Below are 25,839 nucleotides of genomic sequence, written 5' to 3'. Positions count from 1 at the left end.
ACAGAGTGGCTTCCTCTTCCACCTCCCATCATGCTCGCACCAAGGCAGCTGGCTCACTCCTCTAGAGTTCCCAGAGGCCCGAGCATGAGAAAGACTTCCTCTTCTGCAGTGTTCAGGGGACCCCTCGCCTACTCCCACCTACTGTGGCTAAGCTGGGTGAGTTGGGAACCAGCCCCAAAGGAGACAGTGATGGAGGGAAGGGAGCCTGGAGAAACACTCCTGGGGAGGGCCCACAGTCCCACAAGCTGGGAGCTCCTCAGGCTGGGGGCCCAAATGCTGTTTCCGGGGTAATCCTCCCACTGGAAGCAGGCCAGGCATGACCTTCACAAAGCAGTAAAAATATCAAACAGAAAACCAGCCAGGCTGCCAATGGCGGAGTAGCTCCCAGGTTCCTGGGCTGAGGTGCAGGCCCTGGAGCTGGGGGCTCCCATAGGGACCCCCGCCCCACCCAGCTACACTATGACTCTTCCACATAGCGCATGCTTCCTCAGACACCCAGATGGTCCTCTTGATGACTTGAGAGGCTGAGTATAAAGTATGAGTGCAGAGGTAACTCAGGGGTCCCTGGCAAGCCAGGCCTTGATGCTCTGACATGGCAGCCTTGACCATGGTGCTCTAACATGGAAGGCTGGGGGAAATGTCAAAAAACAGTAACAAACCTGCTGCTACGCACTCCAAACAGGCCGGTTTAGCAAGTCCCCTGGAGAGAGTAGCCCTGCTGCTTTGACTGGCGCTTGGCCTTGACAAGCCTTGTGCCTGCTCTCTCAAGAAAGCAGACTAGGTTGCCTGGCCGTCCCAGGCCCACAGCCTGGAGGCCCAGTGTTGGAGGGCGAGACGGTTGTGCCCCCGCCCCCACCTCTCCCTCTAGCACATGGTCAGGCAAAGGAGGGGGCTTCTCCTCTCAGCCTGCCCCTGATGGTGCATGCCTGTGGACAGGTGTACAGTGCACCTGTCCTCCTAAGGATCACTAGTGTTCCTACTGCATGGCGAGGCCCTCTCCATGACCAACTGCAAACCTGCAGGTCTTTCTGCTGCTTCCTGCAGCCCGACCTGGGTGGGAGCAGAAGGAAGACCACCAGAGCTCTCTCCAGATCCTCCTCCTCTCCCAATCCCTGGCTGGGTGCCTACCTAGGAGCAGGAGCTAGAAGGGTTGGTCATGGCAAGCCTCCTCATTAGCTTCTAATTGCACCTTGTGCAGGGCCTCCCAGGGCTGTTGCTGCATCACACCTGTTGACAAGATGTGGTGGCCCCAGCGGGAAGGTGCTGCGTGTTGATTATGATGTTAATGATGTGCTCATTGGTCTCAGTAATTGGTCTCGGCAATTCCCTTCAACAAATAAAACACTCTGTCTGCTCTTGACCCAGGAATGCAAGCCTTGCTTCCTAAAGCCCAGGGTGCCTCAGGGCGGGGGAGGGGCCAAATCGCCTCCAGTGCCTAGGTAGAGGCCCTGGCCAGGCAGGGTGCTTTATACAAAAGGCTTTTTTCTGTCTCAGATTCTAGAGAGTGACAGGCACTGGGACTCACATGAAAGGGGGCACTTTCTCACCCCTCCCTCCTGCATCCTAGCACTCAGGCCTGGAGTGTCCTCGGAGAGGTGTGGAAGGTTTGCAGGGGCAGGCCTGGAGACTGTCCACGCAGACAGGGAGTGGCATCCATGATAGGCAGACAGAGATCAGGGGTGATCTACCCAGAACCTCCTAAACATGAAGACCCCCAGATTGTAATGAGACTCCTCGTTGGCCACACAAACTAAATAGTCCCTGGTTTACAAAAAGCATAGGAGCGGGTTTGGAATGCGACAGCTACTTGGTTTGGTAGGGGGCCTGCCCTGTACTGGGAAGGTTGCCTGAGCCAGGCCCCTGGGAAACTTGTCCTTTGTTCCACGTGACAAAGCAGGGGCTCTGGGATCCAGCCCCATCTGTACTCCTCTCACCTGGTCATTCCTGCACCCCAAAATTAATATAGACGGCTCTTGGTAGGTGATCCCATAGTGCTGGGGGTAACAGCACAAAACCCCCTCCCCCATGGTTCCTAGTTGCCCTTCCCCACCCCATGCCTGATGAGGGAATCTTGGTGGTTTTCGTGGGCCTTATGGTGGATGCACACCCTTTGTCCTATAGCTCAGCCATGTAGAGAAAGAAAGGAGTGAACCCCATTTCTCTCCAATTTCTTTGGGGGTCTTGACCCACAACACAGTAACTTTGGAGAATACAATAAAAGTTTTGAAATTACATGTTTAGAAAAAAATTTATTTATTTTGGTAAAGACAAAATATCTTTTCCTTGTCCCCACCCTGGGTTATTTTAGTCCCATTGCACACAGGCTGGCTTCCCCCAAAGACATCTCCTGGCCCAGGCCCCACTCTGTAGCACTGTTCATGGGGCTTGCAGCCTGCAGGTGTGTCTTGGGCTGGGTCCCAGGCTGTGTCCTCTCTATCTCATATGGGAGGTAGGCAATGATCTGGTGAGACGCATCCCATTATGCAGTTGTCCTCCGACCCCTGAGGATTCCACAAAAACCTGGACATGCAGCTGTGGTGGGTTGAATGGTGGACCCTCCAAATGATATGTCCGACCAGAACCTGTGAATGGGAACTAATCTGGAAAAAGAGTTTTTGCAAATGCAATTAAGTTAAGGATCTCCAGATGAGATCATCCTGGATTAGAGTGGGCCCTAATCCCAAAGATAAGTGTCCCTTTAAGAAATGGGAAAAGAGGCAATAGCAATGTTTTTAAATACGGCAGACTCAACTCGGCAATTCTGCTTCTAGAAATAAGTGTGTCCTCTAGAAACACTGAAAGAATTTGGAAAGATATATGTTCCAAGCTGTTTATTGCAACTTTGTAAGTGAAAGATTGGAAACAAGCTCATTTGTCCAAAAATATATATTGTATGCCTACTCTGTGCAGAAAAAAAAAAAAGAAATGGGAAAAGAAGTCTATGGCCATGCCACCCTGAACAAACCTGATCCCGTCTGATCTCGAAAGCTAAGCAGGGTCGGGCTTGGTTAGTACTTAAATGGGAGACCACCTTGGAATACCAGGTGCTGTAGGTGTAAAAAAAAAAGGAGAAGACACACGGGAACCATGTGACCACGGAGGAAGAGGCTAGAGTGATGCTGCCCCAAGCCCAGGACCACCTGAAGCTCCTAGAAGCTGGACACAGCAGAAAGATCTTCTCCTGGAGCCTTTGGAGGGGGCACAAGCCTGCCCACACCTTGATTGCAGACTTCTGGCCTCCAAAACTGAGAGAATGAGTTTCTATTGTTTTAAACCTCCCCCTCCACCCCGGTTTGCGGTCTTTTGTTACAGTAGCCCTAAGACACTAACTCAGGGCTGATCCCTTAGAGGGTAAAACCGACACCAACCGACAGAAGGGGACAGGCAGCTCTACATACTCAGTGGAAATCACACCTGCTCCCATCCACCAATGGCTGGCTTTGGGCAAAGAGGGCCCCTCAGGCACATCCAGAGCAGAGGCCAAGATCTGTACCCATTCCAGCTCAGGGGAAGGGGTGCGCACAGTCACAGCATCATAGCAGCTGCACAGGCCAGCTAGCCTGGCCACAGGAGCCATGGCCCCTCTATGCGTCCTCAGCTGGCCCTTGAGTTCCCTCCCTAGCGTGTGCAAACTCTGTTATTGCACATGGGAAGCACAAGGTAAATACTCACTAATGATGATGATGAAACAATTTGCAAAATGTGAGAGCAGGCACACCGGAGGTGAGGCGTAATGTTGGCACTGGAGCTCGAGGACCGCTAGGGACACAGTCACCCAAGTACTCCTACAGGGACAGTGGGGCCAATGGTTTGAACCTGGGCAGACCAGGGTGTACTTAACGCCTGGTCTGTCTGGGCTACCTTGGGGCAGCCAGGTTGAGTGGCAGCCTCTAGCCCCCTTGTTTTTTAAATAGTTCTACTAAGATATCAGTTCACATATCATACAATTTGTCCATTTAAAGATTGAAACCCGTTCTGCGTATATACATGTCAAACTCCTCCCTCCAGCATTGTGGGAACCTTCCCGTTCCCCTAAATGTGTATCATCCTTTGCCCCGCAGCCTCAGTCGAAGCCTCCTCCACTATAAATCCTCTCCATCACCCCAGCCCAATAGATCCTTATCCTGCCCCCAATCCCAAAAGCACTTGTTACTCTCACAAATTTTTTGCAAACCTACTCTGGGGCATTTCAGTGAAACTAAATTTATCTTGTGCTCATCTAGTTATAATAATTAGTGGGATTGTTCAGATTTCAGGCATTGCATCTCAGTCCTTGGTCTCCTATGGCCAGGACAGGGGGATGGGTGGGGCCTGGAAGCCCTCCGGGGGCAGCTGCTGAGAAAGGTCTTGTCCTGGCAGCCAAGAGGGGAAGCTGCAGGGGCTAGCAGAGGCTGCACCAGCCGATGATCTCGGGTCCCTGTGGGTCAGTACACCCACACACAGATATGAGAGTCACCAAATAGAGTGAACGTCCAAAGCAAAAACCCCAAGAAGACCAGGCTCCCAGGCCAGGCTGGGCCCTCAGAAACGCGAAATTACCACCTACAGTCTGGGGCTGAGTCTGTCAGGGCCCCTAACAGAGCTGGGCTCAGGGATGGGCCAGACTCCACCCCTGGAGTTTTCTGAAAAGCTCTAACGAAAAGTGGTAATTAAAGGTATAACTGGACTTGACACGTTGCTCAAGAATGGAGTCCGACAGCAGCAGTCCAGTTTCAGGTTTTAAAATCATAGCGGAATGGAGTTTCCACAGGCTGGTCTCCAAAATAACAAAAGAGGGTGTGGGAAGGCCGTGAGAGGAGCTCCGTGGGCTCCCTCCCAGGACAGAAGGCTCTGCACTGAGCCACAGGGTTGTAAGGAACCGCTCCCTATCGCTATCATTTTCATTTTGTTCACTCTTCAACAGAAACTGGCGCCTTTGTGTGCCAGGTGCCGTTCTGGATTCTTGGGCTGCATCCGGGACCGAGTGAAGCAAGGCTGCTGCCTCTGCGAGCTCCTGGGCGGGGACCCCGGGGCCGCACACTGGGTGAGTGAAGGTGACGCCACTCGTGCCCACGCGGCCCCTCAGCCCCTGCTCCGGAAGCAGGGAAGATAAACAGAGGGAAGTCGGCTCCTCTGCGGGACCGTGCCCGCCAGCAGGGGGCGCGCGTCCTCCAGGCATTCGACACGCATGCGCCGCCTGGGGCGCTTTCCGGCATCGTGGCAAAACGACTCTGTCGTTTTGCGCCGTTTGGCAAACTCTGAGCATAGCGCCTGCAGGCAGTGTTCCGCCATGGCGTCCCCCTTCAGCGGGGCGCTGCAGCTGACTGACCTGGATGACTTCATCGGGCCGTCTCAGGTGGGCCGGCCCGGGTGGGCGGCGGCTGTGCGCAGGGAGAATATCCCCTTCTGTCTCATTTCCTTCCCCTGAGAAATGGGATTGGAAACCAGGGTCTCCGGCGTTCTGGCCAGCTTTCTACAGACCGGAAACCGAGACCAAGGTGGGCGGTACCCCCACCGGGTTTTCGTGCCCAAGGCCGAGTCTGCGGGTTGGGGTCGGGGCCTCACCGACCCCCACAGCCCAATGAGACAAGTAGGAGCCGGTTATCACGTTGCCCTCGGGGTGACTGGGTTGGGGGAGTGCCGTGTACTGTGCAGATGCGTACGTGGAGCCGGAGGGCGCCAGGCAGTTGTCGCTTCCCAGAGTCACCCAGCTAGGGAGTAGCAGGCTCAGGATTGGGGTCGAGAAGACCCTGCCAAACGTCTGAGCCACAGTTTTTTCTGTGTAAACAGTTGGGAAATCCCACCCCAGGTGAGAGAGCAAGCGATCTGGTCCGCTGGAATCTGGCATGTGACTGCCCAGTAAATGTCAGGGTGTGTGGTCGTCATTGGTGTTGCCCTCCAGGAAGAGAACAGAGCTTGCACCTAAAGGGGACAGGACAGCTACACTTGAAAGTGTCGCCCTTATCTGGTTTACCTGCCTATCAGTTGCCACCATCTGTGCAGGCCCACTGCTAGGTGGGCCATAGCTGAATCCCTGGCTGCGGGTGGGGGGGTGGGGGGGAGGGGAGGGAGTGGGGGTTACCTTGTGGGTGATCCCAGGCAGGGACGAGCTCCCACAGGCCTCCAGCTGGGCCTTTCTGGGGCTGGTCATGCTTGGGAAGGCTATGGCCAATGAGGTTCTCCTAATGATGATGAGGCAGACAACAAGAACTCAGGGAGATAGGGAGAGAAATGAATGTTTTTCTGTGTCACTGGGCAAGGAGGTGACCTCCAAGTAAAGCGTTCCTGTTGATCTCTTGGCTTCCTCCCAGGAGCCATTGTACCACTGGCCACTGGCTCTGAGGGGCAGAGGGTAGTGGTAGTGGTGGCCATGTCTCCTGTTTATACTGAGAAGGGTAAAGGTCAGAGTTGTCTGTGTCTGCTGACAGGTTAGCATATGGGCCCAATTAGCACCAGCCTTCATCTGACTGTGATCTGCAGTGACCCTTGGTGCCGGCAGAGTGTAAGAATGTGTGCTTGATGCATGCGTGAGCAGGCCACCCCTCTTCTTCAGGAGCTTCTGCCCACTCAGGCCAAGTTTGGGGTCTCTTCCTGGTATAGGATTGTATCAAGCCCATGAAGGTGGATAAGAGGCAAGGAAGCGGCATGGCCAAGATCCACATCGAAGATGACGGTAGTTACTTCCAAATCAGTCAGGTGGGTTTTACCTCGGATGATCTGAAACACGTTTCACCACACCATTTAGTCATGAGTGCAGTGACCGCGGTACTGCATGTCTCACCAGTCCTTTTTCATGGGTTGAATTCATATTTTTCAGGAAGTCTGAGAAAGCAGGGATGGGAGTGAGGGGTAGGAGGAGACACAGAGGCTGAACATGGAACTTGATTTGTTCTGCAGAGGGGGCTCTTTTTGCAGCGATGATGGTTCTTATCTTCACCTCCCTCCCTCTGTCTCTCTCTCTCTCATTGTGTAAGGTTTTCTAGTTCAGACCCCTTGTTTTTCTTAGTGAATACTTAATTCCTGTCTAATTAAGCAGTCATAAAATCCTGATCTAATGTTGTTACTCCACCTGTCTGCCATTTGCATTCCCAAGAACATCTATGACATCCTTTGGATTGCAGGCATTGGGTGCACTTGGCCCAAGAACCCCTCCAAGCAGGGAGAGGAGTCCCAGGGTGATGCCAGGTGGTAATGGACAGCAAATCAAGCATTTATAGGGAGAAAGCCAGCTATCTGCTTGGTGCAAGAGAGTGAGCCAGCAGCACATCAGGGCTCCACACAGAGCCTGGTACAGCACAGGGGACTGGGTCCTTTTTAAGAAAAAGACACCTCAGGAGTGGTCTGAAGAATGAAGGGACCCAGTTGAGATAGGGGTGCCAGTGTGCCCCGCTGTGCAGAGCAGCAGTGCTTGATTTGGAGGAAAGTCGGGGAGCTCATCAGCCTTCTGCTTGGTACAGCATTGAATCTCAGGCCTTTAGGCTGATCTGACTCTTAAAAATACACATTCAGCTCAAATTGTGGCTTTGTGCAAAGCACAGGCCTAGTCAACTTGGCTGGGAGGGAGTACCAGTCTCCTCAGCCCTCTGGTCACATTCTCAGCCCCTGCAGCTCATCTAGCCTTGGCTCAGACTATTCCTGCATTTATAGAAGTGTAGGGGCTTGGCTGGGATCATCTGCATCTAAGAAGAGTCACCAGTGTCAGCATGGAGGCTCGACTTAAACACCAAGTTCTGTGTCTGTTTGGCCGAGTCTGACTTGTTGCTGCCCGTTGCATCCCTCCGCAACAACTCCAGGTGCTGGCCCTGGGTGGGCAAAGCTCGTGGGGGCACAAGCTCCACCAACTCCCTCTGCTCTCACCTTGTCCCTCTGTCCTTCCTCCTCACCTTTGCCTTGCTGTTCTTTCTCCTTTTAGAGTCTGGCCTTTGGCATTTACCTGTCTTTACAGCCCCATGTGTGTAGCCTGGGGACCAATGACCCCTCCGGAACCTCTGTGGAGAGTCGCAAGTCTCCAGCTGAGTTTGTACCAAAGTCAGAATTTAATGTTGCCATTTAAATCTAGAATGTGTACAAGTATTTCTGTAATAAATAACTTAAAAACATGGCGCATAAAGCCAACCACCATGTTGATTGTCAGTGCTCCGAGCTAGAGAATAAAGATTTCCTGTAGTTTCTGTAATCCTGAGAGCTCTGTGTCCTCACACAGAGGAACCCTTTGCTTACCAGGTTCTCTTGCTTCCAGGACGGAGGGACACGAAAGCTGGAGAAGGCCAAGATCTCACTGGATGACTGCCTGGCGTGCAGTGGCTGTGTCACCTCGGCAGAGACTGTGCTTATCACTCAGCAGAGTCATGAGGAGCTGCGGAAGGTTCTAGATGCCAATAAGGTAAGTGATGGGTGGTCTTCAAGATTGCACTGTAACCCAGCATCAGCCCCAGCATCTTTCATTCATGCTGCAAGCACAGCTCCTCTCCTGGTACTGTTTGTCCTACATCTTCAGTGACTCCTGCATTTTTAAATCTCATCAGTGGGATCGCAGAGAATTACTTATATTTCAATGGTGAAATGTCAGACCCTAAACTTTGGGTTCTACTTACATAAAAATGACATGCCCTGATAGAGCTAGGACTGCTCTCGCCAGCTCTGGCCCACTGAGAATCTATATAAAATGCACAAAGTGAACAGTGCGTCCCTTGTTTTGCAGACTTTGGTGCCTGGTCAGCAGAAGCTGGTTGTCATTTCGGTCTCACCCCAGTCCAGAGCATCGCTGGCTGTGAGATTTCAGATGAATCCTACAGACACTGCCAGGAAGTTAACTGCCTTCTTTAAAAAACTAGGTAGGTGCAGAACTTTGGGTAAGCACTATAGCTCAGAACATGGGTGTATTGGGGCAGGGGGATCTTCACGACTCGGAACTTAAACACACCAGCATCTCCAAGTTTGACTTCAGCTTGAAGTTTTTGTTTAACAATTGAGAGCAGTGCCTTTTAAGAGAAAACCATCTGAATCCTATCTTTGCACTCTCCCCAAGTTCAGAATTCACCTACTCTATTGTTTTTTAATTACTGTTATCAAGGCACATTTCCCAGGTCCATGCTGGGTCTGGCTCAGCGGGAATGTGCCAGGAGCGGGGCTGGGAGGACATGGGATGAGCCCGGTGCAGACCAATGTCCTGGGCACCATGGGCAGCCGTTAAACACAGACAAAAGCTGGTTGTCACATGTAAGCTTCTCAGGCAGCAGTGTCACCAGCCTTCATCTGACTGTGATCTGCAGTGACCCTTGGTGCCAGCAGAGTGTAAGAATGTGTGCTTGATGCGTGCGTGAGCAGGCCACCCCTCTTCCTGTGACACTAGAACTGCATGCTTCCTGTGGCTACGTGGAAGGCAGAGCCCCTGTTCTTGGGAGCACAGTCGGCAGCGCCCCACTCCTCAGCCATTCTTTATGGGGCTCAGGGGGGGTGCTCACCTTCCAGGGGCACACTATGTGTTTGATACTGCCTTCTCGAGGAACTTCAGTCTCCTAGAGAGCCAGCGAGAGTTTGTGCGGCGATTCCGAGGACAGGCCGACTCCAAGCAAGCCTTGCCTGTGCTGACTTCCGCCTGCCCAGGTGTGCTCACACTGCTGACGCGAGATCAGCTGGACGTGGGGCGTGGAAATGCTGGGTGGGGGGACTAGAGTGTTCTGCCAGAACAGGCTAGAAATGCCAGCCCAGAATGGCCTCTTTGGCAGAAAGTGCTGTCCTGAGAGTCACTTGTAGTCACTTCAGTTCCCCAAGATGGTGATTACATCGATGGTAGAAACACATGATGGTAATGTAATAATAGAGTGGGGACATTACTGGGACAGAACTCCTTTGGTCCACACCCAAAATATCATGTCACTGCTGAGCCGGTGAGAGGTGGCTTGAGAGCTGCTCCTTTTGTCCCTTGTGTCGGCCTCAGGCTGGATCTGCTATGCTGAGAAGACCCACGGGAGCGCCATCATCCCTTACATCAGCACCGCCCGGTCTCCACAGCAGGTTATGGGGTCCCTGGTCAAGGACTTCTTTGCCCAGCAGCAGGTAACAGGGACATTCAGCTATGAATAATTCAGTGTCACTGTCTTGAAAGATGATCCAAAACCTGTAGTGTCCAAGGACCCATTCACAGACTCGTGGTCATGCCCTGGCTACGATGCAGGCCACCCCTCTTCCTGTGACACTAGAACTGCATGCTTCCTATGACACTAGAACTGCCTGCAACGTCACTTTGCTTCACCCTAACAGGATCCCTTTACTGCTGGGTTCAGGCAGTGACTCCACATTTCCATGTCTCTCTATGCAGCATGTGACCCCCGACAAGATCTACCATGTGACAGTGATGCCCTGCTATGACAAAAAGCTGGAAGCGTCCAGACCCGACTTTTTCAACCAGGAGCAGCAGACACGCGATGTAGATTGTGTTGTCACGACAGGTATGGGTCCTGCCACCCTGAGCCCCCGCACCTCCAGGTGGTGTCCTCAAGCCCAGGGAACAGGTTGGCATTACCTAGGTCCTGCCCATAGGCTCTCGCTGGAGCTGCCATCCCCTGTGTAGTATGCTCCAGGGCCTGACATGAGGCAAGGCCCCTCCCTCGGAGCCAGGTTGGTGTTTGCAGCTGTCCTGTCATCTTAGGGACCTGCAGCAGATAAGTACCCCACTACCAGTGTTTGCTCTAAAACGGTCTGTATGAGGAAATGGGTGGAGAGTCTTGTCAGCCCATCGTTGAGTCTGATTCACATTGGTCACCCCATTTCTGAGTTGAGCAGCCTCACATAGTCAAAGACAGAAAAATAAATGCTTGGGAGCCCAGACACTCAGGGGCAGGTTTTCCTGCATGAACATGTGCCCAAATGTAACAGGTGCACTGCTGGGGGAGTACCTGGAGATATGCGTGTCCAAGCCCCACCTTGTCGCTGTGAGGGTGGGTGCAGTCCTAGGGCAGCGAGGTGGCTCTCCTGAGGGTCTCCAGAAGTGGAGACCTCTTCCTTACTCCTGTGGCCGGGTTCGTCCTCCACCCACAAGCCAGGGGGTGGTCATCCAGGCCTTGAATGCCAAATTACAGGTCGCTAGAGATGCAGATGATGGTGTTCCTTGACATTCTCTATTTTTACTGATATCCTAGCTGATAAGCATCTACACTGTGGTTTCCTTGTAGGAGAAGTTTTCAAGTTGCTGGAAGAAGAAGGAGTCTCGTTGTCAGAACTGGAGCCAGCCCCACTGGATGGTCTGTAAGTCGCTACCTGTCATAGAAGGAACAAACATACAACCGGTGTCAGAGCACTCTCAACATTGGGAGTCGCAGGTGTCCTAACAGGCAGCAAAAGCATGTGGTGGTGGGCAGTGCCTCCCTCCCCTCCTCATCACATCACAACTTCCTTCTGCTTGGTTCCGTGCCTGCCCTCTGGTCTGTCTTAATGTCCACAGAGATGGTCAGGTTCACGAGCTGGACTATGGACAGTTAACTTGTGGTTATCAGAGCTGACCCCAACTTGATACAGGTCTGAGGTCCCCAGAACAGGTGACTCAATGGAGGGGATAGTCCTCTCCCACCTGAGCTGCCTCCTCGTGTACCAACAAAGCCACCAGGGGTCTATGACTTGTTCCCATTTAGAAAGCAAACCCCCTCAACCATGAGAAACAGAGGTCACCCAGAAGCCTTGGCAGATAGACCCACTGCCACCTAAGGCCTTGCCCTCCTCCCCAGGTACAGCAGCGTGTCCACCCAGGAGCCCACCAGCCATCGAGGTGGGGGCTCAGGTGGCTACTTGGAGCATGTGTTCCGGCATGCAGCCCAGGAGCTCTTTGGAATCCATGTGGATGAGGTCACCTACAGACCACTGAGGTCAGTGGGAAGGGCTGCAGTTGAGGCAGCCTTGGCCCTGGGGCCCCTCACTGAGGTAAGCTCAGTGGAAAACAGGGAGCTGGGTTTGGCACAGACCCTGAGGCATTGGGCGGGCGTTAGCCCTTGTTTCCCGCTTCCCTGAGTGGGCCAGAGCTCTCTGGGCCTCAGTTTCCCCATTGTAGGGATCAGTGTCCCCTGCCCACACCATAGCAGTCAAGAGCCCTGAAAGGCTGATGGTGGCAGGGTGGTGTACCCTACACAGATGTGTCCCCACAGAGGGAGGGTGGTGCTTTATGTTTGACCTTACCATGTTGCATGGCTGTCCTGGAAGGTGGGGTTCCCATTCTACAAATCAGGAAACTGAGGCTGGTAGTGAGGTCACTTGCTGACTCATGGAAGTAAGCTTTCTGCCTTCCTTCTCCATTACTGTCTCCCACTGGGAACAGGTGAGCTTGGCAACCACATCTGTGGGGTGGGGGTGAGCACGGTATCTGCCCCTCCAGGAACAAGGATTTCCAGGAGGTGACGCTGGAGAGTGAGGGCCGAGTCCTACTGCACTTCGCCGTGGCTTATGGCTTCCGCAATATCCAGAACCTGGTGCAGAAGCTCAAGCGAGGGCGCTGCCCATACCATTACGTGGAGGTCATGGCCTGCCCTTCAGGTAGCCACAGCAGGCCCACTCTGCACAGATTGCATGGGGACCAGTGCTGCAGGCAGCATCCTGCAGGGCAGGAGGGGTGGAAGTGGGGTCCATACCCATGGCGTGCAAACACCTTCCCCATGCCACGCCCTCACCCGTCCCACTCTGCCACAGGTTGCTTGAATGGTGGAGGCCAGCTCAAGGCCCCTGACACACCCAGCAAGGAGCTTCTTCAACATGTTGAGAGGCTGTACAGCATGGTCAGGACAGAGGAGCCAGAGGATGTACCTGGGGTCCAAGAGCTCTACCGGCACTGGCTGCATGGCGAAGGCTCGGAGCAGGCCAGCCGCCTACTACACACGAGCTACCATGCGGTAGAGAAGGCCAACTCTGGCCTCAGCATCAGGTGGTAGGAGGGCCCACTGCAGCCAGTGCCAGGACCCCTGGGAAGGCCACACCGGGTCTCCAGTAGGGAAGTCACCCTGAGACCTCAGGGCTTACGCCCCAAATGCTGGGTGAGCTGCAAGGATGCACTGGAACTTGTGTAGAGATAGGACTCAGGACCCCACAGCCAGTAAAGTTGACCTCTAGCACTGGAGGCCAGAGGTTCCACAAGATTCTGGAACCTCTTCATAGGCCCACATCCATGGCAGTTCCCTTGCTTCTCCTGGTTGTGGTGGTCCAAGTGTGTGTGGCAGTTTCAGCCAGTCCTAAGGAGCTTAAGGCAGAGCAGAAGTAGGGGTTTGTTTGTTTCCCATTTCTAGAGTTATCCCTGAAGCTGGGGTGGGCCGGACTTGCCAGGCTAGTCAAGCTTGCAGCCCGGCATGGAGAACCCGACTGCACTTGGCAGCAGAGGACACTGGCAAGAAAGGGGCACCCAGCCCATGGCACTCCATGCTGGGGAAGTGGTACCCACTCTACCTGGCCTCCAGGGCCTGAGGACCTGTGTTTTCTGAGCCAAGTTCCAAGTGGGAAGCAAGTTCTGTGGTGCCTCAGTTACCTCTCTGGCTGAGTCCTATCTCCACGGCTGGATCCTCACTTACTGGGGTGAGAGAGGGAAAGAGGACAGACTGGGCTCAGCCTATCAGGCCCATCTCCACTGAGCCCCACCTCTAATAAAGAGACCTCCCTCTGAAAATGGCTTCTAAGAGCTTCTGCCAGCATTGAAAAGGACTTTCAAAACTTTAAAGTTCAGAAGCCCTGTGCACCCCATTAGGCTATTTCCCAAACACTCACGTCGTGGGGCAAGTCCACCACCAGGAAATACCAGAGTGTCCACCTTCTGAGGCTGGGCAGCCAGTTGGGCAGGGCTTTGGACGGCTCTGGAGGCAACCCTCCTATGGGCCCAGTCATCCCAAGGGCCAAAGAAGGTAGAAATGTACTTCTTGGTCCCACCGCAGGTCCACAGAGTGCTTACTTTGGTTAGAGTGTGCTCAGGAACCCCCACTGCAGGGCCTGTGGCTGTAGAGGCTCAGCCGCCTGCTCAAAGCTAGTCAGCTCCCTACAGAGCACCTCCAGGACCTCAGCTGGGGCCGCCTTCCTGGTGAACTTGCTCACAGGCTCCTCCCTGTGGAGAAAAGGGGCACCAACAGGGCTCAAGGGGAATTGCTGGGCAGGTGCTGGCAGAAGATGCTTAGCTGAGCAGCTTCTCCTTAATGCCAATCAGCCCAATAACCAGTCCCCCAACACCTTACTCTGTGTCCAAATGCCTGCCAAGGAGGCACTACGCCAGCCTGCTCTGAAGTGCAGTCCCTGGGGAGAGCCCAAGGCTTCCTGAGACACACTGGCTCATGCCTTGCCATATGCTTCTAGCCTGCCTCACAGGAAGACCCAGGATACCGGCTAGGACACCACCCTTAGGAAGGGGTTGTAGAGATGCTCCTCACCCAGAGTGGATGGGACTGTGGATATGTCTTCCTCATCCCTTTTCTGGAATAACCACAAGCCCTTGTCACACCTCGCCTGAGAGCCTCAGGCAACTTGACTCCACTCAGCACCAACCTGGGGACCAGAGCAGTGGAGGGGCTGCCTTGCCTAGTCCAGCCCCAGCCCAGACCCTGAGGGCAGCCACTCATGGGCCAGTCCTATAGGCTGCCCTATTCCCTGTCCTAAGTTCACCAACCCTTCCCCTCATCAATGGGAGCCCCTCAGCCAGGCAGCACACCCCAGGCCTGGTCACCCTGGGCTAGTCATGGCAGACTGACCTTGCAGTATCGCCCCTGGATCTCAGTCCTCCCCCCACCCTCTAGCTCTCTCACCATTGAGAGGGGAGTAGTGACCACACCTTGACCCAGGACAGCTTGGCCCTCACATGGTTATTGCAGGGCTATCTGTGCAAACTTGAGGTGGCCCAGTGTGTGCTCATGGCCACAGAACACCTTCTGGAGAAAGGAGGCACTTGGGGTACACAGCACTACCACAGGCGGAGATGGGGACTGGTGCTCACCCTGGCTGGCCTGGCCAGATCCCTCTCCAGACCTCAGCACCCTCCTGTGCACCCTCTCCCCACACCCAATCTGCCCTGAGCATTTATTCTGCACTCCTGGCATACGGCAAGTGCGTCCTTCCTAAGGGTGGTGTACTAGCCAGTGTCCTGGGCCTTCCCGTGGGGCAGGCTGGGAGCATATGGCAAGGCATGAGCCACTGTGTCTGGGGAGGCCCTGGGCTCTCCCAAGGGACTGCACTTCAGAGCAGGCTGGCACAGTGCCTCCTTGGCAGGCATTTGGACACAGAGGAAGGACACGGCCTGTGGGTTGTGCAGGGAGGCTGGAACCTGAGGGAGAGGAAGAGACGGGCAGCTCACTGCCTCAGGGGGAGAGCACATTTCCCTGAGCTGTGCTCTCCAGGTGCCAACTGCAGCAGGCCAAGAAAAGCATGTCCACTGAGGAGAAGAGTGGGTCAGAGAAGGTGGAATGGGGTCAGAGGGAGGTGAGTGCGGGGCAGCACTACCTGAGAACATGGGCAGTCGGATCCGGACACTCGTCCTCCCACAGGAAATAGCTCACGTGGCCAGAGGTATGGCCCAGTGTCAGGAGGCAGCACACATGGATGGCCCCAAACTGCAGAGCAGGTGGGTGTGTGAGGCCAGTGGCCTGGCGCCTCCCAACTCTCCTAGGCAGTGGTCCCCAACCTTTTTGGCACCAGGGGCCAGTTCTCCTATGAGAATCTAATCCCTGATGATTTGAGGTGGAGCTGAGGCAGTGATGCTAGCACTAGGGAGCGGCTACAAATCCAAATGAAGCTTTGCTCGCTCACTGGCCACTCACCTCCTGCTGTGCAGCCCGGCTTCTAACAGGCCACAGATGGTACTGGTCCGTGGCCCCAGGGGTTGGGGACCCTTGCTCCCCGGGGCACACTCATTCCTTACCATGCGCCAGCCTGTGGGTCAGCGCACAGATGCACTTGTCCCAGCCTGAGCCAGAGACATGCCAGCTCCGCATAGCCCCAAGCATGGTTCCTGCAAATGGGTGAGAGCAGGATCACACTGGGGCCGAGGTGGAGTAGAGGCCGTAGAGCCTTGGTCTGCACCAATTGCACTCAACAATGGTGGTGGGTAGTCAGTAGGATTGGTGGTCAGTGATTCTCCCTCCAGGCCTACTATCTCCAGCAGCTGAAAGGGTTGGGAGTTAGGGAGATGCAAAGGGTCCAGGTTTGGCGTAAACAGCGCCCCAGGCAGGCCAGGACGGGCGGGGATAGGGGAGATCCAGCAATTACTCAGCGCCCAGTGTGTACAGAACTGTTAGGTACCAGAGGAAGGGGAAAGAGGAGGGCTTAACCTCAGAGGAAGCCCAAGATATAATCAGGAAACCCTAAACGCCAAACCACCAGAGATTAGAAAACAGAGAAAGGGTTTGCTTCAACCAAGGTGGTCGGGGAGCCTCTTGGAAGGGGGACTGGTGGGTCACCACCCAAAATGCCTGGGCCCACAGCCTGTTCTCACCTTCTTAAGCACAGCCACATCCGCCCACGTGTGCTCCTCAATGACCAGATACATGTAGTTGTCCTCAAGCACAGGGATGACCTTGACCGTGGTCGCAGGGCTCAGCCACTCTGAGCCTCCTCCCCAGCCTTCAGAGCCCCTTCTTCAGGGTAGGGCTTCCCTCTCCGCACCCGAGGTAGGGCTGTGCGCAGAGGGGTCAGCTCCGCACACACATACACTAGAGGTCCGAAAAGGAGCCCCGCTCCCTGCTCTAAGAACGTGCCTGTGGAATGCCTGGCTCCAGGCTCAAGTCGAACAGCGGTTGTGAACTCCAGGTCCTCGCCAAGCCACAACCGGTCGTAGGACCCGCCCCTCCTACGCCATTCAGCGTTTCCCCTAAGCCATGCCCTCTCCCTGGCTCCGCCTGCAGCTTAGGTTGCGGTCCTGGTAGGCCACGTCTCCCTCAACAGGCCCTGCCCCTATCCAGGCCTGCCCCGCCCACCCGGCCGCTTCTCAGTTGCGCAAGGCCGGTCCCCCATTCCCCCTTTCCCTGGCCACCTACTTACCGTCAAGGATTGCACCAGCCGGCTTCGCGGCCCCGAACGACGCCCGAAGAGGCGGACTTCGGGTGCTGGTCACGGGTCCCTTACACAGCCGCCGCTAACGGCCCCCATCCTGCCCGGCCCGGAACCTGCGCTCGGCTGGGACCCAAAGCCCGGCGGTCGGAGAGCGCGTGCTCGGGTTGGGGCGTCACGCACGTCCTGCCCATCGCGCCCAGTGCTTCGGCACTTCCTCCGCGAAGCCCTACTATGTCCTCCCGATCCCCTCTCCGGACCCTGATTGGGACGTCTACATTCCTTTTCTTCAGGTTGGGGGTGCAGGAATCTGTCCGGTTTGTTTGCCTGCCCGTCGCAGCGCTCAGCCAGCACTGGGAGGAACACAGAAGGTGCCTAATGAGCGTGTGAACCCATATGGTAGGACAGGGTACCATGCGTGAAGATAACAGTAACAGCAGCGGTAACTCCTTTTTATGCGCGCTGTCCCCCATCTACCCAGGCTGGGTGTTTTCAAGCACCCCTTGTTCCATCCGCGCCCCAGATGAATGCAGGGAAGCTGGTCTGCATTTCCCAAGTGAAGAAATTGAAGCCAGAAAGAAAAAAAAAATGGATCGCCATATATGGAAAGAACTGAGAATTCCTCCCACCTCCCCAACCACTGAACCGCCCTGTCTGTCCTCATGGGCGGGACGGAGAGGCGTGCCCGGGAGACTCCCGGGACCAAGAGAAGCCTTGGCAACACAAACCACGGTGTTGCAGCAACAGGCCAGGAGGTGAGGCTGCACTGGCCTTGGGGCAGCCAGAGTACCTTCTGTCTATGGAGTATGCAGCAGCCCCAGGCCCCAGGCCAGGGGCCCCACCTGGGCCCACTAAGAAAGTGAGTCCTCCCAGGATGCTGCTGCTTCTGCCATGGGGTAGGGGTTTTCCCTGTCCCCTCAGGGGCCGGGGGGTGGGGGGCAGGTACCCATGGCCTGTGCCTGATCCTAGCCTTGGGCCTGGCTCCCCCAGCTCAGCTAGGCTTGGTGTGTGTGCATGGATGGCTGGTGGCTCCAAGGGAATGGAAACCACAGCCCAGCCTGAGACGCACCTGGTGGGGATGGGTGGTGGTGCCGCCCCAGGTTCTACCACTAACTGAGGACTGGCTGCTAGGAGTCCCTGGAGGTACCCCAGCTGGGACCACCAGTCTTAAGACAGAGCTTCCCTCAGAGCTAGAGCTGAGTGAGGAGCAGCAGCTGCAGGTGAGTGTGGGGGCCCTGAGGAGCTGGCAGGAGGGTGGGTGCCTGCAGGGTTCCACAGGTACCACCTCTCGCCCTGGGCACCCACAGATCTCTAAGGAGCTGGTCGACCTGCAGATCACAACCCATCGCCAGCAAGAACAACATGAGGCTGAAATCTTTGAGCTGAAGAGTGAGGTGGGTACTGATATGTGCCCATGTGTGCCTTCCCGAGTGCTTGGGGTGAATGCATACTTAGGACCAGTGCTGTGGGGGTGCAGGTGTGCCCCACAGGATTGTGCACACCCACGCAGTGTCTGAGTCCCTAAATGTCCCGCATATGTTTTGTGTCCATGTGTGCCAAGCTGGATGTTGACCTGCCCCAGGTGGCCCAGAGGCAAGTACACCTGCTCATCCTAGTCTCCCCACAGGTCCTGCGGTTGGAGAGCCGGGTGCTGGTGCTGGAGTTGGAGCTACACGGAAAGCATGCAGCCCCAGCAGAGGCTGATCCAGAGCCCCGCCAGGTGCCCACACAGAAGCTTGGGTACAAAGCTAAAAGGCAGGGTCACTCTGACCACTGCAGACTCCAGGCCACCATGAGTGCATGCAGGGCCTAGGTGGATGAGCTGGGTGGGAGCAGAATAAGGGTGCAGTGCAGCAGGGGTGCGTGAAGCTGGGACCTGCTCTCCCATACAGGTGCAGCCCAAGGACTTCTGGACCCCTAAGGACAAGCAGCAGAAGCTAGGGAATGGCGTGAGTGTGCAGTGACCTAGCCTGGAGGCCTATCCAGGTTTCTCCCAGCCCAGGGTTGGGGTGGGATAGCACAGGGGACTCAGAACTTGGGGTCAACCCTGTGAACCTCACAGCTGCAGAGAGACGTGAAGCAGGCACTGGAGCAGCAGAGGGCCCGGCAGCAAGCACTGGAGACACACGTGTGAGTGGCTGTTCCCAAGGGGCAGAGGGAGTCCCCTTCCTTGGGTCCAGCTGAGTCTCATACCTATGTCCACAGGGTAGCCCTGGGCCAACAGCTACAGGGAGCCCAAGAGAAAGCCAAGACAGCTGGGCAACAACTAGCTGCACAAGCCATGGTGAGGTTCAGCCATACCCCATTGGGGGTAGGGATCCTATAAGCTCAGCAGAAGTCCACCTTAGGAAGCATAGGTTCAAGGCCACTTCCACCCCCAGGTGTTGTCCACCTGCCAGGGCCAGCTCCGCCAGACCGAGGCTGAGAACGCCCGGCTACAGCTGCAACTCAAGAAGCTGAATGAGGAATACGCCATCCGGTTGCAGCGTTGTGTCCAAGCCCTGGCAGTGAGTGATAGGCAGAATGGCTCTGTGCTGGGTGGGAGGCTCCTAGGTCCTGGGGAGCATAAGCCTGGCTGGGGTTTGCCAAACTGCTTTAGAGACCCTGTGGGCCCCACCTGCTGCACTACCAGACCTGTTCCAAGGAGGGAATTGTGGGGAAGGGGTGTGGGCCCAACCAAGCCCCAGCCCTGCCCCATCACTTCCAGGAGTACACAGATGGTGCAGGCCAGGCACCTACAGCTGCAGCCCTTCAGACATTCCTCAAAACCACTCTGGAGGACATCCGGGAAGCGCACCACAGTCGTGAGCAACAGCTGGCCCGGGCTGCTCGAGACTACCGCAAGCGTCTGGCAGATCTGAGCCGAAGGCATGAGGAACTGCTGGTCAGCCACAGGTAGGTCCTTTCCGTGAGATGAGAATCTGGGATGAGGTGACTCTATATGACCTGGCATGTCACTTAGTGTACAGCAGGCATTATTGCACCCCAATGGGGCACCTGAGATCCCCAAAGCTACCTTTGATGCCGCCACCTTGGATCTGAAGCCGCTGCACTTGGTCACCAAGCTCAGCCACCTGCAGGAGGACCAGGCAAGGCTGGAGACACAGCTCCAGTCTCAGGTGACCCCTCTCTGCTGTCCCATTCTGGCCTTAGGACAAAGAGCCCAGACTCCCTCTAGAGCCTGTCCCAGGCTCAGCAAAGCCCCCACCCCAGGGCCTCCGAGTAGCCTACCTTGTTCTGCCAAAGGACTCAAAGGGCTCAAGACATTGCTCTTGTTCCCACAGAAGGGACCTGGAGAAGCTTCCCAGGGGAGCACATCAGAGCCACAGTGAGTATCTTGCTGTGGTTGTTGGGGGGACCAGCAGGTGATAATTATTCTACCAACTTTTAACTGCTGGGCAGGGTTCTGGTTGCAGTGGTGAACAAGGTGGCCTATCTCTGCCCTTGGCTCTAGGTCTGTATGGGAGACACTAATAATTAAAGAAAAGCTAAGTGCCTGGGGTGAACAGGGACCCTGACCAGAGAGAGGCTGACCTCAAATGGGAAGGTCAGGGAAAGCCTGGGGGAAGGGAAGCTTCAGTTGAGCCTGCAGGACAGGGCAGGAGCAGGCTACCTGGTGCCCTCCACAGCCCTTGTCTGTGGACCTCCATATTTCTAACTGCAATAGACAGGGGCTTATACAGGCCTACCTCCCAGGGTTTTGGGAGACAAACCCTCAGCATGGGAGGAGGCCCCCCATCAGCATCCTTGCAATGGAATCACTGTCAAACTGGCCTTGTGGCTTAACTCTCCTTGAGCAGCCAGTGGGCCCTCTGTACCTGGGCTGCTCTGCCCTGCCCAACATAGAAAAATGGCTCCAAGGCCTGGGCAGGGCCCACAGTGGCAGGTGGGCCCATGCTGTCCTGAACTTGGCCCCAGGAAGCACCTCAAAGATCTAGGTGCCCCAACTTGAGCAAAGTCACTGGTCAGCACCTGGGCTAATGCCGGCCCTCATGTCCACCCCCATTCTCCCCTCACAGGGGCCTGGAAGCTGCATCCTGGGCCCATATGCATCAGAAGCTCCGAGACTTCTTCCGTGGCACCCAGGTAGCGAGTGGGTAAGGCCTAGTCGGGAAGCTCTCCTCACACTCGTCTTGGCTCATGGTTTATGCACCCCCATGCCAGGCAGAACTGGAACAGGAGCGGGCACAGCTGCTAGTCCGGGCCACGATGGCTGAAGAGCAAGTTTCTGAGCTCAAGGAATATGTGGACCAGCACCTAGGCAGGTGGGCTCTCGGGCAGGTGGGATATATGGAGGTCCCAAACACTTGAGGCAGGGCTTGTCCAGAGCCAAGCAGGTGACTAAACCTGGTTTCTCTGAGCAGGTACAAGCAGGAGATCCTAAGGCTGAGGAAGATTATAGGTACAGAGGACCTCCAGAAAGTGGGGGCTGCACCTCCAGCCAAGCCTCAGCGCCCAAGGACTCGCAGCCGCTAGCTGGTCATCAGATAAACTCAGAGCACAGCTCTTCCCACCCAACATGGAGCCCTCCTCACAGCCCCACCTTGGGGACTGATTCCACCCAGCCCTCCAACCAAAAAGAGTCGGGGTGGAGCCCACTGAGTCTTTATTGTGTCCACGTTGTCAGCCAGCCTGAGGCTCAGGGGCCCTAGGGACCAAGACAGAACTGGGTGCTGGGGCAGCCTGCATAGCTAGCCCACCACTGTGGATGTCATAGGCCCAAACACGGTCCAGGCCCTCACCCACCACAGCCACAGGCTGCCAGGTTGGGAGAGGGAAGCGCCCCGACACCACACGGGCCCCTTCGGGCAACTCCGCCTGCAACTTCTCCTCCAGCAGTGGGAGCTGTGGGAGAGAGCAAGAGGGTGGAGTGAACAGGGTAGAACATGGCTGCTCCTTCCCAGCTCCTCCAGGCCCAACACATATGCTGGGGTGGCCTGGGCCTCCCCTGGGGTTAGCAAACCCCAGACCTACCACACTGGGGGCCAGGAACACAGATACATTGTAGCAGTCCCTCAGGCTCACCTATGGGAAGAAGAGGTCACCTCAGAAGGGAATGGGACCCCAGTCGGGGAAGAGGTCTGGCGGGCATAGGGTTATCATGGCTTCCGAGTGCCAGCCTCCAGCCCGCCCAGGTAGCAGGGGCTCCTGGGGCTGTCAGGAGGGTGGCTGTGCCAGAACTGGAAGCGTGGAGATCAGGTGTGGGGTCTGAGGGGATCCAGGATTCCTCAGGTTACCTTCCAGAGGTCCTCACGGTGGTAGCAGACACTGCCGGCACAGCCTGCCCTCCAGGCATACAGCCGTGCCAGTCCGACCAGCCACGGGTTCAGCTCGTAGCCCACAGCTGGGCGGAGACCACACCTATGGGCAGCCAGCACCTGTGGGCACCAAGAGCATCAGGCCCAGAAAATGTAAGGTGCGTTAGTGGGAGAGCCATGAGGACCCCCCCCACCCACACACACTCCTTACAATCCTGCCATCACCAGAGCCCAGGTCCACCAGTTTTCCAGAACGACCCCGAAGCAGCGACAACACGTGCTCCACCTGCCGCACACTCGCCCCAACATAGGGTACCTAGGCAAGAAGAGGAATGGCGCTAGGAGGGCTAGACTCACAGGTCTGGTCTCTAAACCTGAATCACACTACACGGGGGGCGGAGGCTGCCCCGGGCTTCCTTTCTTAGCATAGGCTGACTTGCCTTACCAGAAGCAGGTTCCAACTCACAGCCCGGCTGGCTCTTATGTACAGCACCTTCCCGCCTCCTCTCACACCGGGGCTCAGTTCCACAATGCAGGCATCCCCAGCCTTGGCCCCGCCCACCGGCTAGAGCGCCGTCCCACAAGACCAGCAGCCACGCCCCGCCAGAAGCTACACTCGCGGGAGTCTGGAGCCAGTTCCTCCGTAGGCCCCACCCCGCCAGGAATCCCACCCATCGGCATGGGTCCCGCCTCTCACCTGCAGCCGCAGCGGCACTCGGCGGAAGCCTGGCTGCAGTAGCAGCGCCCACACGGCGTAGGCGGCGAGGCCGGACCCTGCGGCCACCTGCAGCAGCTCTAGTGCGCCCATCTGCCGCTTGCGCAGCTCTGTCAGCGCCTCGGCCGGGTCATCCTGCTCCATAGCCGCGGGACGCGCGGCTCAGGACTATGTGCCAGACCCTCACACAGTCCAGCGCGACGCCGGAAGTGGCGGGGTGGAGGCTGTGGCAACGCCGGAAGGGGCAGGGGCCGACCGGCCTGTCCCTTCGCGTTCCGCTCTGCAGACGCCCAGGTACCCTACCTGGCGCTCATCCAAACACATTGAGATCGCCATCGCCCCAAAAGGTACTACAGCCAGCAGCTAGACCCTATGGCACTCGGATGCCCCTCCCCCTTGTTTCAGAGCCATTTCTGCCACTGTCTTTTTAAGGCCACCGAATAGTCATGGGATTCCCCACTAATCATCTTGTACCCAAGCAGTAGACGCCCTCTTGAATTCTCATCATTCTCATCATCATCAGTTGCTGACTGCTCCTCGTATAACTCGCTATATTAATCTTGACCTGGCTATCATCCCTTAGCTGACAAAATCTCTCACAACGTCTTGACACTGACAAATCACCTTTTGACTCCGCTTGATAACTTAAAAGAAGTTTCTCTAACCAATGTAGATTTTTCAGTCTACTTAAAGTTCTTATTTAAAGGATGAAAATAGTAAATACTGGGCTAGGTATGCCATTGTAACTCCTTTCGAAGTCATCAAGGCGGCACCTTTGCCTCTGGCCACCTCTGCCCAACAGACTGAATTGTACAGTTACTCTGGCCTGTGCTCTAGCCAAGTCAAAACCGCAAACATTTATACCAATAGTCTCTATGCCTTTGGTGTAGTTCATGACTTTGGATTGCAATAGAAATAGCGAGGTTTCCTTAACCTTAAATGGGGACACAATTAAAAATGGTTCTTATGTCCAAAATCTATTAGATGCCATACTCCTACTGGCTGCCTTGGCTATTAAGATACTTGGGCATTCCAAACTTGACTCCCTGGAGGCTAAAGGAAACCACCTCACTGATATATTTCCACCAAGAACACTGCCTCAAAGGAATCAACAGCCAAACCTCTGTCATGGTCCAAAGGAATGTTCCCCCAAATGCTAATTTAGAGAAATTGATTAGAGATACCTAAAAATTGGCCCCAGAAGAGGAAAAATGATATTGGAAATCTAATAACTGTTGGTTTGATGAAAACAGAACTCTGGCTTGGGCCAAATAATGACCCATTCCTACCAGAAATTCTAAAATTCCCAGTACCGACTATTGTACATGCACTGAATCGTGGGTCTACTGATAAAATGATAAACATTATAAACCAGTACTGGTGGGAAAATATTAATAAGGCCACAAAAAGCACCTACTTTTCTTGCCCCACATACCCAAAATACAATCCAGGGCAAACTGTCCACAGATATTTTCAATTGTCCAATGAACCATTTGAGGTTTGGCAAATGGACTTTATTCAGCTACCCCATTTTCATTACGAATGTGTCTTGGTAATTTGTGTTTTTCCACTGAGTCAGAGCCTTTCCACGTGGATTACTATCTCTTCAGTGCCTAATCCTACTGGGAAAAAAATCATCCCTACCTGGGAAACCCCTCTTGAGCTCCATAGAAGCTGGGGAACCCATTTTACTGGTCAGATATTATGGCAAGACTGTGTTGTTTGGTCAGTTCTATAGCATTTTCACTGTGCTTAATCATTCTCAGGCTTTAGGACTAGTTGAATAAACCAGGGGCATCATCAAAACTAAATTGGCAAAATTTGTGGGAAACCCTCCAAATACGTTGGCCAAAGTATTGCCATCGGCCTTTCTAAATCTCAGATCAATCCTCTTTGGAACTCAAAAATTCTCACCCTTGGAAATAGTCAAAGGGTGCTGATTGATCTAGTCCCTGCCTCTTTGGATACACAGCTGATAAAAGGAGATATACTTCAATATTGCAAAAGCCTAATTATGTCCATTGAAAATAACCATGTTTTAGTTTGCAACAGCAAACACTATGTGTTGCACGTGGATAAATTATTCTGGAGAAATAGAAACCCACTTAGACAAAATTAGAGAACAAGCAAATTTCACCTGACTCTCCATTGAGATCTCCTTTGACTTATTTAGCTGGTTACGTCAGGTTTAGGCTCCTGGTTTAGGACCATTATATAAACTGGATTTTATTCTGCTCATTTTGTTTCGTATAATTATTTTCAGACTTTGTACCCGCTGCCTGTTGAGCCTCAAGCTCCTGCAGAAATGATGCACTAAATAGAATGATGCTGGATCAGTGCTTCAAGATGATCAAGATGACTCTGATATAAGATAGACTTTAGATGGGAATGCCCAAGCATCCTTCCTCTTACCCTTGCTACTCAAATGTGACCTCAGTGGTTTCCAATCGCTGTGCACTTTCCCTCTGACATGGGACATGACAATCAGGAAAGGTCCTCTCTGGCACAGAGGGACAAATACCACTAAATGTGGAAAAACTGATTATTGGTCAGTGATACTTTCAGAGAAAGATCTTGATCAAAGGGGGGAAATGTGAAAATGAATAAAGGAAACCTCATAAAATTGGAGTCAGGAAGCTTTGAAGGAAGAGCTCTCTCACACTCCCAGTCACTGCACATTGCAGACTCAAACAGGAAGAAGACTACTTTACTACTCCAGCAGGAGAGATTTTCTCCTTACCCGGCAACAGCCTAGCCAATGAGAAACCACCATACTCAGCCAACAGGAAGCCACCACTACCCTGAACTCTTAGTCTCCTCCATTGGACTTTTGCTTATAATCACTCCTCTGAACTCCTTCCTTTTTCTCTATAAAATGATATTCTCCTTTGT

General features: G+C 54.6%; 4 protein-coding genes and 1 pseudogene across 19 annotated transcripts; 3 read left to right on the top strand and 2 right to left on the bottom strand.

Moving 5' to 3' along the window:
* Window positions 1-2,937: 2,937 nt before the first annotated feature.
* LOC120620726 (uncharacterized) lies at window positions 2,938-3,056 on the top strand (annotated as a pseudogene).
* A 2,121-nt stretch (window positions 3,057-5,177) lies between these two features.
* CIAO3 (cytosolic iron-sulfur assembly component 3) lies at window positions 5,178-13,618 on the top strand. Of its 3 annotated transcripts, none has more exons than XM_039884824.1 (11): window positions 5,178-5,335; window positions 6,580-6,675; window positions 8,219-8,362; window positions 8,681-8,813; window positions 9,451-9,585; window positions 9,920-10,038; window positions 10,301-10,430; window positions 11,154-11,226; window positions 11,703-11,840; window positions 12,344-12,501; window positions 12,655-13,618. In XM_039884824.1, the coding sequence occupies exons 1-11, from the start codon at window positions 5,270-5,272 to the stop codon at window positions 12,891-12,893; spliced, it is 1,431 nt and encodes a 476-aa protein (XP_039740758.1). In that variant the 5' UTR covers window positions 5,178-5,269; the 3' UTR covers window positions 12,894-13,618. The 3 variants fall into 3 exon arrangements, with proteins under 3 accessions (XP_039740758.1, XP_039740759.1, XP_039740760.1); XM_039884825.1 differs by having other exon boundaries at window positions 5,206-5,335; window positions 6,551-6,675; XM_039884826.1 differs by lacking the exon at window positions 5,178-5,335 and adding an exon at window positions 5,358-5,477.
* Window positions 7,993-16,564, bottom strand: HAGHL (hydroxyacylglutathione hydrolase like; the record flags this gene model as incomplete). Its single annotated transcript, XM_039885569.1, is given in 12 exon segments — window positions 7,993-11,238; window positions 13,898-14,047; window positions 14,330-14,409; window positions 14,765-14,807; window positions 14,809-15,047; window positions 15,125-15,253; window positions 15,438-15,545; window positions 15,840-15,906; window positions 15,908-15,938; window positions 16,023-16,047; window positions 16,049-16,090; window positions 16,421-16,564. Coding segments are annotated over 11 exon segments (1,053 nt in total), but the record flags the coding sequence as incomplete, so codon positions are not given.
* On the top strand, window positions 15,042-25,183 carry CCDC78 (coiled-coil domain containing 78). 14 transcript variants are annotated; one of them, XM_039884819.1, is made up of 14 exons: window positions 15,042-17,729; window positions 18,075-18,194; window positions 18,282-18,368; window positions 18,602-18,694; window positions 18,867-18,923; window positions 19,037-19,104; window positions 19,180-19,258; window positions 19,356-19,481; window positions 19,682-19,869; window positions 19,937-20,093; window positions 20,259-20,302; window positions 20,994-21,060; window positions 21,139-21,239; window positions 21,339-25,183. In XM_039884819.1, the coding sequence occupies exons 1-14, from the start codon at window positions 17,637-17,639 to the stop codon at window positions 21,448-21,450; spliced, it is 1,392 nt and encodes a 463-aa protein (XP_039740753.1). In that variant the 5' UTR covers window positions 15,042-17,636; the 3' UTR covers window positions 21,451-25,183. The 14 variants fall into 14 exon arrangements, 10 of the variants coding, with proteins under 10 accessions (XP_039740753.1, XP_039740752.1, XP_039740748.1 ...); XM_039884818.1 differs by having other exon boundaries at window positions 20,994-21,063; XR_005657753.1 differs by having other exon boundaries at window positions 19,937-20,302; window positions 21,143-21,239.
* Window positions 21,564-23,155, bottom strand: ANTKMT (adenine nucleotide translocase lysine methyltransferase). The gene is made up of 5 exons (XM_039884827.1): window positions 22,930-23,155; window positions 22,444-22,548; window positions 22,212-22,352; window positions 21,949-21,999; window positions 21,564-21,819 (listed from the first exon to the last, which is right to left on the bottom strand). The coding sequence occupies exons 1-5, from the start codon at window positions 23,089-23,091 to the stop codon at window positions 21,598-21,600; spliced, it is 681 nt and encodes a 226-aa protein (XP_039740761.1). The 5' UTR covers window positions 23,092-23,155; the 3' UTR covers window positions 21,564-21,597.
* Window positions 25,184-25,839: the final 656 nt, after the last annotated feature.

This window comes from Pteropus medius, unplaced genomic scaffold (genome assembly GCF_902729225.1).
Source record: "Pteropus medius unplaced genomic scaffold, Ma_sr-lr_union100, whole genome shotgun sequence".
NCBI lineage: Eukaryota > Metazoa > Chordata > Mammalia > Chiroptera > Pteropodidae > Pteropus > Pteropus medius.
The sequence above is the reverse complement of the archived record's forward strand: the minus strand, read 5'-3'. Positions and strand labels throughout refer to the sequence as shown.

Coding starts and splice junctions, on each gene's coding strand:
- CIAO3 (XM_039884824.1), top strand. CDS start 5,270: ATGGCGTCCCCCTTCAGCGGGGCGCTGCAGCTGACTGACCTGGATGAC. Junction 8,363..8,680: donor AGGTTCTAGATGCCAATAAG/GTAAGTGATGGG, acceptor CTTGTTTTGCAG/ACTTTGGTGCCTGGTCAGCA. Junction 11,841..12,343: donor GTCACCTACAGACCACTGAG/GTCAGTGGGAAG, acceptor CTGCCCCTCCAG/GAACAAGGATTTCCAGGAGG.
- CCDC78 (XM_039884813.1), top strand. CDS start 17,637: ATGGGCGGGACGGAGAGGCGTGCCCGGGAGACTCCCGGGACCAAGAGA. Junction 19,105..19,179: donor CAAGCACTGGAGACACACGT/GTGAGTGGCTGT, acceptor CTATGTCCACAG/GGTAGCCCTGGGCCAACAGC. Junction 21,061..21,138: donor ACTTCTTCCGTGGCACCCAG/GTAGCGAGTGGG, acceptor CCCCCATGCCAG/GCAGAACTGGAACAGGAGCG.
- ANTKMT (XM_039884827.1), bottom strand. CDS start 23,091: ATGGAGCAGGATGACCCGGCCGAGGCGCTGACAGAGCTGCGCAAGCGG. Junction 22,549..22,929: donor GAGTGCCGCTGCGGCTGCAG/GTGAGAGGCGGG, acceptor CTTCTTGCCTAG/GTACCCTATGTTGGGGCGAG. Junction 22,000..22,211: donor ACCGTGAGGACCTCTGGAAG/GTAACCTGAGGA, acceptor TTCTTCCCATAG/GTGAGCCTGAGGGACTGCTA.